Source organism: Limulus polyphemus, unplaced genomic scaffold, assembly GCF_000517525.1.
Source record: "Limulus polyphemus unplaced genomic scaffold, Limulus_polyphemus-2.1.2 Scaffold2215, whole genome shotgun sequence".
NCBI classification, from domain to species: Eukaryota; Metazoa; Arthropoda; class Merostomata; order Xiphosura; family Limulidae; genus Limulus; species Limulus polyphemus.
In genome coordinates, this window is record NW_013667825.1 from 28,237 (window position 1) to 39,904 (window position 11,668).

General features: G+C 31.5%; 1 protein-coding gene across 1 annotated transcript in view; it reads left to right on the plus strand.

Moving 5' to 3' along the window:
* LOC106466299 (SID1 transmembrane family member 1-like) overlaps nt 1-11,668 on the plus strand; it is a 185,677-nt gene that overhangs the window by 25,538 nt on the left and 148,471 nt on the right. The window contains exons 5-6 of the mRNA XM_022394275.1: nt 5,355-5,438; nt 7,659-7,749. Of these exons, the coding sequence (XP_022249983.1) occupies nt 5,355-5,438; nt 7,659-7,749 (175 nt within the window). The remainder of the gene's footprint in view (nt 1-5,354; nt 5,439-7,658; nt 7,750-11,668) is intronic.

Sequence of the window (11,668 nt, forward strand, 5' to 3'; positions counted from 1 at the left end):
TGAAAATGTATTTCCGATAGATATTTACCTCCTCTCACATTTCCCACCCAGCCTTCCCACATTTGGTAATATATCGTGTAGGTCTTCTGACCAATCTTGAAGTGATTGATAAGTGCAAGTGTGAAGAGAGCACTTGTTACAGTAAGAGTGGTGTCGTGCTCCTATTGGTGGAGAGCTGCTGCATAATCGTTTGCATGTGGATATACAGAAGTGGGAGGTGAAAGGCTAATGGCAGAGCATTGTCAATTTGCACTGGTAGAGGGCAGTACTAATCAAGAAACGCTATTTTATGAGGAGAGGTAAGTATCTATTGGAAATACATTTTCAGTTTAGGAAAATGCTAAGTTTTAGGGAGTTTTTCATTCCTCTTAGACATGTTCATTCATGTCCCATTCATTGGTGTGTGGTTTGCCAGTTACAAGTATCTCCAGAGATACACTATCTTGTTTTCAACCTGTCATGGTGTGGTGGCTCACTCAGTCCCACATGATTTACAGCCTTAGCAACATCACACACTCATAATTAACTCTCCACCTGTGAGATATTGGATGATTAAGCAATTCTGCCCTCCTTAGTGATACATTAGCACTGAGCAAAAGATTTTTTTGACAATTGTTCTACTACCTCTGTAGGGCAAAGAGCATTCTTTGCTTGAGATGTATGCGATCTCCCATTGAGTGCTGCTCTACTAGACAACCCACACAATGATATCCTTGTGGATGTCACACTCCATGGGATTTCTCTTTCTAATGCTATTTTCCAAAAGGAGCTTGTCTTTATAAATTCTCTGCATTGCCCTGTATACTATCTTTAATGTGGAATTCTAGCTCTTGGTGGTCCAGAGGGGTGAATAGCCTTTTCGAAGTTAACATTTTTCTAACCTGAAAATGTATTTCAAGTAGATACTCATCTTTCTGCACTACCTACCTCCCCACATCTGGTGCATTTAATTTGCCTCATCTAGAATGAGCCTGTGTTCTTGTGCTAATGCATGTGTGGATTACCCACATGGAGGATGTTACTTTCCTGTTGGTGGAGGGCTATAGTCTAATGATGATTACATCATAGGCTGGTGCAATACACATTGACATGTATAAAAGTGAGAGCTTTGTTCAAGGCTTTTGACATGTGTAGGAAATTACATGGGCATGCACATGAGGTAATAGCTCTTGATCATGCAGAAATATGACACATCAGAATGTTTCTCTGCTGTTACAAGCATTGTTTTATATGCATAATGCATCCAAAAATTGTTTGAACTTCATAGTTTTTGAAAAACCTTTTGCTGACTGGAAACATTTGGCCATGTTAAAAGAAATACGTAACACATATTTTTACATCAAAAGTACAATTTTTGTCTCTATGTTTTGATTATTCACATTTATCAGAAATTTTATAACAGAACGGTTAACTTAAATAACTGTTAAGTATAATTTCAGTCTTCTTTTTATACGTGTGGAGTGGGAAGAAATGTCAATTAATTTCAGGAACAATATATTGTTGAATAATTAGTGTATGGCTCTAAAGAGATAAAATTATTGTATGGAATAGAAATTGATAAAAGATTGACAGAAGGAAAATAATTAAAATTATGATTATAGGTTAAAATTCATTAAAAGTATATTGAGTTTATTGGTGAGATTGATTTGTCATACATTATTTTAAAGTTATAAACAAATAAATAGTTTTTAGGTGAAAAGTAATGTTAAAAATTTGTAAGTTCTTTGAAAATTGAAAGTAACATCCTTTGTCTGTATTTTAAGATTAGTTTCTTTGATGATTAATGCTTTTATCAATTTTCTTAACTTAAAATTTTGCATTTCAGAAAGGATGTTTTTAGTAAAAGGAGATACATTGTTAACTTGTAGTGGTCCATGGTTTTCCAGAAAAAAATTATTCTGTGCTCACTTGTTTATTCAGATTTGTATGTAGTTATAATGTGTCTTCAGATACATAAATGTAATGGTCTTCCTATTCCTACGATGTATATATGCACATAAACAATTAATATGGCAGGATTGTTAGTTAGACATGGAAAATGAATAAAATTAAGTAAAAATAGATATATTCTGTTACAAGCTTTAAGCTATTTAGGATTAACAGTTGTGTTTCCTGTTACAATTTGCAGTCATTCCAGAAAGATAAAAAGGGTAATTTGGAATTATTTTCCAATTTTTTATAGTAATTACGAGGTCGATCAGATCGACAAACCTTTTATAGAGTTATAGTATAGTAAATAACAGATAAGATATGAAGTCTTTCTGAAAGAAAACATTTGATATTCATTTAGGAGGTTTTTAGGGATTATGCAAGTGAAATTGGAAAATTTTGAGATAAAGAAAAATATTTTAATCATAACATCAAAATCATTTTGCACTTCGGAGCAATCAACTCATTTGACTTCATACGATTATGTACAAAGTTTTAGTAAAAATACTGAACTTTTGTCAACAAAAGACTTGATGTTTACTGAAAGCTTGACATATTTTGTGAAGACACAGTAACTACACCACCATGGTTACAAGGTTGTGTAAAATATGAGCCTGTTGCGATAAGGTTAAGATGAATTATATGTTATTAGAAAAAATATGTAAAGCATATTCTGTGCTTCTGAAATTCTCTACAGTGTAAACTAATATCTGAAGTATAAAGAAGAAAGAAAAAGTAAACCAATGAGCTTGATTATTTTTTATATTGCAAATGAACTACATGGTTGTTCTAAGAATATTAATATGGGATAATGAAAGAGATTACTACAGCTTTTGAAGATAATTGGAAACGTCTGATGGCAAGTTGAACATTGTAACATTATCAGTGCCTACTGAAGATGACATTATGATATTAATAATAAATTTACTAACCTCTTAAGCTCCTGTGCTATGCTATATTCCATAGGATAACCATGAGAGACTCACTTCAGTAGCTAATTTGATTAGTGACCACAACCATGTAACCAACATCTCAGAAAAAAGTTTTGGGCCTTGTTCACAACTGCATAGCTGCAAAGTGTTCCAGATACAAAGTTGTTTGAATGTGCCTATGGCCAAAGTAATATGTCTGGCTGCATCTAATTAAACAATGCTTTTTGAATGAACTGTATGTACTTTGACATAATAATTGTTGTTTCTATTTCTTTTGTGCTTTTGAAATCTACTTTGTCCAGATTTTACAACTTTGCCTTTTGCACTTTCTCGTGGAGAAATTTGGCCTGTTGACAGTTTTGTACGTATGAGAGTTGACTGGTTTTTGTTTAATTCATCTGTAGTATAAATACTTCAGCTGCTGTTTTGTATACTTGGTAGGGTTATTTTCACATGTTCCTTCTGTCGTAGCTTCCTGACTGAATCAACTGCCTGAGGATCCTCCTGCTCCTAATTATGTGGTTATCTTTTATTTATTATTGGCTTATAATGTTGCAGCACTAGGATGTTTGTTCTTCACTAGTTTGACTGTGTCACTCTCATTAAGATGTACTTTATCATTCTTTGCTTTATTTTCATTCACCTGATACCCCTTTTATCAAACTTTTACTCATTATTTACTTGAAACTTGTATAGTTAGTACAGTCTGCATCCCTCACCATTTTTCTTGTTTTATGGTTGCCAGTGGTGGTTACCTACAGCTGCTTCATTTTTATGACACATTCATGTGGTAGCTTACATTTTACTTCTTCCATTTACCTCTTCTTGAATTTGAATGGATGTACCATACAGCTCTTTCTTATATCATGCCTTGATCTGCTGAAATTAAATTTGTCTATCTTCCTTGCTGCGTGTTAATGTCACGTCTTTTCTTCATTTGTATATATTGCTTCCAGGTATACATCTTTGGCAGAATTTTTCATTTTTGATTGGGTAGTATTTGGTTTACTAACTTATTTGTATTGTGGCTTCCTTTCATGGCATCAACTAGAATTGTTGGAAAATCTTGGAGCAGTGATTATGGAAGCTTATGCAGATTTTCACTTTACCTTATATTCAGTGTGTTTAAGTCTTTTTTTTGGAGAAGCCTTCATTGACCACTTTGCTAGTGACTTTTGAACTTCACTTTTACTGATTTTTGGTGAATATTTAATTTTGCACCTTTAACTAACCTATGTTTTTTTAGATTTATCAGCAACTTTGTTTAGCACAGTGTCATTATGTTTAGATCATTTTTAGTATGTCCATTAATCACTTCTGTGGTAACCTACCAATGTAAAAGCCACTGACTTTACTAAGGTAAGTCTGTTTGAGGTTCTCTGACTGTTGAAATACTTTTTTTTAAAGCCTCTTAGAAAGTAACACCCAACACTGCTTTTTACTATTATCCCTAGAACTCTTTCATGGCATCAGAAAATAGGATATTTCATTTTCTTTTTAGATTTGATAAATCCTTGCTTTGGACAACAGCAACCTCCTGAAGAAATATATATACATTGGCACTATTTGTCCTTTATCTCAGCTTTGGTGAAGAGATTAAGGTACTTTATATACATACCCACTTGGAGGAGTGGTTGTCACTTATTGACTTTACTACTCCTTCAACTGAATTAATTCATTAAAGATGCTAAACCTCCAATTTAGCATATCTTCTGGACATCACTACCTGTCAGAAGTTTATTGGCTCATGATAAGTGTCATTTTAATGTTTACAGTTATGAATGCCCTTACATTTGACCATTTATCTGGCCATTTATTTGGCCAAAGGAGAAGTTTCTCTTAAGTTGGGGCAAACACCAGAACTTAGAGAACTCCATAGAGATCCACTTTATTCACAAAACCAAACTTTTTTTTTTATTACTCAAATAGAACATTACACATTACATCCTGTGATGTTAATTTCTGTCATGTTTGTTTCATATGAGCAGTTGTAACAAGCATCTCTCCATTCTCCAACCCCATTTTCAACTATGTATACATATGGATAATAAGTATACAGTAATAGTCATATTTTTTGATTTGATATTAATTTTTTGTATCTTAAAATGAAAGTGGAAGCTCTTTGATAAAAAAAAGTGTAAAGTTTTGTTTGACAAGTGGGCTATTAATCTTAAGAGCAAGAAATACATATAACTGAAGTTGAGTGATACAAATAAAGGGTGTTTGACAAATAACTAATTCCATCACATTTTCATATGAAGGAGATTTTTCTGATATTGTGCCATGCAAATAGAGGTCTGTACCTTGGTTAATTAGCCAAAGTAATACCTAAGAAAGTAGTGATGGTGGTAAGTATCTTTTGAATATCTCTTTATGATTAAAATGATAATTTTACATTTATATATATATATATATATACATGTTTTAAAAATGTAAAATATATATATACTTTAAGTTATACAGATAATTGACATATGATTTCTTTTTTTGTAGTGTCCAGTGTTGGATTTGGACACAAAAATTGAGTTTGTAGGGCTGTATCAGACAATGTCACATAAGGGAGGGATCACAGTCAGGGTAAGTCAAACTCCGTAAGAATGTTTCTCAAAAGTGGTATATATTGGACATCTGGGAAATAAAATATTTTTACATGAGTTGTTGTAAGTTATTAACCCTTTATCATCTCCACCCATATATTTATGCATGTTAGACATCATCTCCACCCGATTATTTATGCATGGTAGACACCATCTCCACCAGTATATTTATGCATGGTAGACACCATCTCCACCAGTATATTTATGCATGGTAGACATCATCTCCACCCGAATATTTATGCACGGTAGACATCATCTCCACCCGAATATTTATGCACGGTAGACATCATCTCCACCCGAATATTTATGCACGGTAGACATCATCTCCACCCGAATATTTATGCATGGTAGACATCATCTCCACCCGAATATTTATGCATGGTAGATATGGTCTCCACTTGTATATTTATGCATGGTAGATATGGTCTCCACTTGTATATTTATGCATGGTAGACATGGTCTCCACTTGTATATTTATGTATGCTAGACATCGTCTCCACCAGTATAGTTATGCATGGTAGATATAGTCTCCACCAGTATATTTATGCATGGTAGATATAGTCTCCACCAGTATATTTATGCATGGTAGATATAGTCTCCACCTGTATATTTATGTATGCTAGACATCATCTCCACCTGTATATACATGCCAAATGTATCATGCACCACTTAATGTGCCTCGTGCCGAGTTTGTTGTGTTCAGAGCATTGCTACGGTAATGAAAAACCCTTAAGGGATTAAGCTACTGTCGTTGTTCTGTTTATATTTTTACAGTAAGTTAATGACAATAAAGAACCAATGTAGATAAATTAATACTATTTATTATTATCATTATTAAATTGTTATGTATTTCATCTTGTATTGATACCTTATTTCTTAATAAGTGTATTTAAATTTAACATGTAATCATAAGAAATATTAACATAAAAGTATTCATCCAAGTAAATACCAAATATCAGTCTGAGAGAAGTTTTTTTTTATACTCTTCAATTTTTATATACCAAATGGTCTTTGAGACCTTGTCTTAATATAAGGTCCCATAAAAAAAAAAATATTTTAATAAATGATTTATATATTCTTTTATGATAAGTTTAATAAAACATTATACAACCTTTTCCCAACTTTTCTGACATTTATATCAAGACAGGTTTCAAAGCCCTTTTGGTATATAAAAAAGTTAATATCTTAATTGTTGGACAGAATAGTATGTTTCAAATTTTCCTAGCTTGCCCTTGAAGAAGAAAGATCCACTTTTCAAAAGCTCTTGGGTTATGGGGTTTTTATCATTTTGAAATTCTCCTAGTTATTGAGCAAATGGTTTTAAGGTTAGTGCTGTCTACCTGGGGTCCAATAATATCAAAAACATTTGCCTATTTTACAATAATCCTAAGTCAAGCATAAGTATGGAGGAACTAGTTAAAAAAAACACCTTAAAACAAGCACCTTTTCAAGTCAAAATCAGTTAGTTCATCCCTGAACAAAAAACAAAAACAAAACTGGATATTATATAATGCATTTAGTAATCAAAAAGCTATTTATGCTTAATTAGAAAATTCTAAGTTTGGTATCAGAATTAAATGCTTGTGATAATGTTATTTTGAGAATAAATTTTACACATCATTCATATGTTTATTTCTATGTGGACAGGAGTCAAAGTGCACATGACATTATGTATTTTTGTAGGAAATGTTGCTAATATCACTTTTTTGTTGCATAAGCTATACTTATGGTACTCGAGCTTCAAATATTTTTCATTATTGGACAGAGTTGTGAATTAAGTGTAAAGTTACAAAAATCTGCCATGTTTTTCTGATCAAAATTAACTTAAAAGATTAGCAAAAATTATACAAAGTATTATACAATAAATAAACTTGTACAAATGTGTGTGTGTGTAACATAGTGACTGACTTCCCAACCAGTTTTTTAACCATTTCATTACTTTTAGCACCAGCTATAAGAAGTGATAAACAATACATTGTTTTATGTGTTAATTCTTTTAATGTATCTGCTAGTTCAGTGTGTGCCTTTAATTAATTTATAACAGCTAAAGCTACTGTATAAACTTTGTTTGCTTATAGAAGTATCTATGTGAACCAGCATCGAACATGTCACTGACTTTTACTCTTATTATAAGTTAGTATATATTGTTTTTTTTGTTTTTTTGTAGTTTATTAAAAATAATTAAGATGCATTTTTCCAGAGAGAAGACTTTCCTACTTCTCAGTTTTATGTTGTAATTGTTGTCAGACCCACTGACTATCAGTGTGAAGGACAGGCTAAAATTCAGCCAGGTAAGCTACTTTTCAAAATATGCTTTTAGAGGGGTAACATCTTGATAGGATTTAATTTTCTTTGCATATGCATGTATTCCAAAGAGTTAATTTAGTTACTATGATGAAGTGAAAATTTGTTTATGAGAATTTCCACCAATTATATTTTTACTTCTCTACTAAGTATAAATAGATGGTGGGAAAAAAATTCCACAATTTTTTATTTTTTTTTGTAGTTGAATTTGAATGTTGTAATTTGTCTATATTTTTGTGTAAATGTGTCCAATTCATAACATGAAATTTCACTTTCAAACATTTCTCAAACTTTTTGTGAAACATATTTTGACAATTCAATGTATTTTTACTGTTTAGCTACTTTGAATGGATTTGATCTTGTTCTTTTGGATTTTTTATTGATTTATTGAAGGAGTTTTTCAATCGTGAACAATTCCTATGACTTTCCATGTCTTGTTTTTTTACCATCTTAGATAGTTGTTATTACAGTAACTTAACAGTTGAAATATGTAAAACAAAGATTGCTCTTTGTCAAGTTTTTATATAAGGCTGCAGGTTCTTTTATAATAGGTGTCTGTGACTTGTTGGTATTATATTCAAACAATAAATGGACAGGACACTATCCACTTGTTTTAAAATAATATATTCAAAATAAGTCAAATGTATATACAAAATTTCTTTACACTATAGGATATTGCAGTTGTATCTAAAACTCTAAATAATTCTATTTTCCTATCAAAAGTCCACACAAGCTGGTTCAATTACTTTAGAACCCAATTGAAAAGACAACTTATTTTTCTCTACTCTGTTTTTTACTATACAATATACGATAAATTCACTTACGTTACCCCATGGGTTACCACAGCGATATCCAGAACTTTAAATAATTGTCTCCTTTTACTTTAGAACACTCTTTGACAAGATGAATTATTCTTCATTATCTCTGTTAAACTGTGAAACTCGCTTTATACATCACCTGTTATGGCTAAACTGACAATCAGGCAGTCTAACTTCACTTTCACTAACTGAACGTTTTCTGACATAATTTCTATACTTCTTTATAAATTGCCTGTCATGGCTAAACTGACAATCACTCAGTATGGATCTGTATAATTATCTCACACTTTACTTGCTTTTTTCTTTACATTGTAGGATGCCAATTTATAAATATTCCAACTGAGATGTAGAACTTTCTAGACTTCTAGTGACAACAATATTACACAGAACAAGAAATACTTAAAAGATTCAAGTAAGATGATGTCAACAACTCATTCCGAGTTACGTAACAAAATTTGTCATAACTGTCACCTTTAAAATAATTACTTTTAACATTCTTGTTATTAAAATTAAATAATCATTAAATATTAGATCACTAAATGAACTAAATAATAAGTCTTATACTAAATAGTCTTGTATATACAACAGTAAGCCCCTCTTCAAGAAAAATATTTATAATATTTTTTTACACTATACACAAAGACTGTTTTCAGTTCATACACAAAATCTTCTCCTACAGTCTGCACCAACATTTGCAATCCCAATGGTGTCTTCAATATGGAATCTGTAGTTCTGGAGGTACAATGCACACTTCGTGATGTTCACACTATCAATTTTGCACCTCTGGATGTATGCAAGTGGTTCTTGGTCCATCTGAATGATGAACTCTTTCCCATATAGTTAGTTTTGGAACTTCTGGATGGCAATATGATGGCCAAACACTCTTGATTGATCACAGAATAGTTCTTCCTACTACTTAATAGCTTTTTACTTACATACATTACCTGAAACAGTCTGTCTTCATATTCTTGGTAACATCCGTATGGTGTCAGAAATGCTGTCTTCTCCTTAAATCTTGTCTCCATTGGGATCTGCCAATAACTTTTACTGAGGTTGATCTTTGAAAAGAACTTGGCCCTGTCTAGTTTTGCCATGATAGCATTTGGGTTGCCCATAAGTTTAGAGTCGAACTTTGTCACGAGTTTCTGCTTCGTAAGTCTATGCAGAAGCGGTTTGAGTCATCCCTTTTCTTCAAGATTACCACTGGTGAACAATAGGCTGAATTTGAAGCCACAATGATTCCAGCTTCTAACATTGCCTCAACTTCTTGCTTCATGAGGTCTCTTATTGCATAGAGCCTGGAAAAAAGATAATGTAGCCATAATTAGATCACTTTATACTCAACCATGTAATTTTGTTGACAAGGCCAAGGCTGATAGATTGTGCTTATATTAGGTCTTATTGACCTAGTAGCTGCTTCACTGAGCCAAAAAATTACCATAAAGAAATTTAAAAGTTGTATGTATGAATATAAAATAGTTCTTTTTTGATTGGTTTGGTGTTTTAGTGTAAAGTTACACAATGGGCTATCTGCACTATGTCTACCACAGTAAATTGAATCCCATATTTAACATTATAAGTCTGTAAGCTTACCAGTAACCCATTGGGAACAAAACAGGTTCAAAGCTTATTACATATATAAGATGAAACCTTCTGATTAATAATTACAAAAATATTAGCTTGTTTATAATTGGATACATTAAAAAAATTATATTTAATAAAAGCCAGTGATTATAAATGCACTGATACTGCACGAGATGTTTTTTTATCAAAATAAAGATAAAAATTACAGTTTTATAAAATAATTTGACTGGAAAGTTTATAAGTGTAGAAAGACATAAAAATTAATAATTGAAATCTGTAACAAATGTAATCATTTTTAATTGTTTAAAAAAGTATCACAATGAAGTTTTTTTCTAATCTTCAAAGCTGAAATTGCATTCAAATATTGCACATAAAAATATTTTATTTATCAGAAGCTGCATAATCTGTAGAAAGATATTTCAACCTTCAAAACATTTTATCCATCAGTTATTTTTGCAATGCAATAAAACAAATCATTCAACAAGTGAATGGAATTTATTCACTTGGGTGTTTTAGAGTGAAAGCATTTTCTTGAAATAAGTTTGTTTTTGTTTTTTCTAGAGTCTCTCTGAATAGAATTTTGGAAATGGCATAATAATATTTTCTTCATTGGACAACATTTCTATAAAATGAATTTTTTCAAAATGTTAATGCGTGTGTACATGACATTCTCATTAACCGGATGTTAAAATTCATAAACATGTATTAATCCCTTTATTTAGGTAAAGGATATATATGACAATAGATGATAACTAGTACCAGTCTGGCCCATTTCAAAAGGTGACATAAATACTTGTATATATTAAAATTTGAAATAAGACTTTATATTTAGAATCTATGCAATCTAATCCAAACTGAGAAAAAAAAAAAATGCTGATATTATGTAAGTACGTTAGATTTTTAAAGAAAATTAGAATCTTCTCAATTGCATAAGTATTCAGCCCCTTTGCTACGTCAACCCTAAATCAGTTAAGGTTCAAAAGATTAGTTTGAAAAGTCACAAGATTAGTGTAATGGTCTCTGCCTGTATGTAATCAAAGTGGTTTAACTTGACTTCAGAGTAAATGCATCTGTTAAAGCCACAACTTGCATAGTGATACGAACAACCAACCATGAAGAACAAGGAGCTTTCCAAACAAGTCAGAGATAAAGTGATAGAGAAGCAAAGATCAGGAGAAGGTTACACGAAAATTTCAAAGTCACTGATTATCCGTTTAACTCTCCCAACACAGGGTCGGTCAATTTGACTGAGTCACGTGACCTTTTGTATTTGTTTAAAGTTGATATAAATTTAATACTTATAACTCTCTATATATTGGGTATATCTTCACAAAATTTGCCAATCTTTCAGTTAATATTACAAGTCTTTCACATACAAAAAGTCATATTTCTAGTGAAGTATTTTTAATAAAATAAAATAAAGAATTGCGCATCAATATATTGAGTATTTATTTTGAATAGTCTGTGTGCAAAGTAATTTTCATGTTAAAATTAGAAATACTCT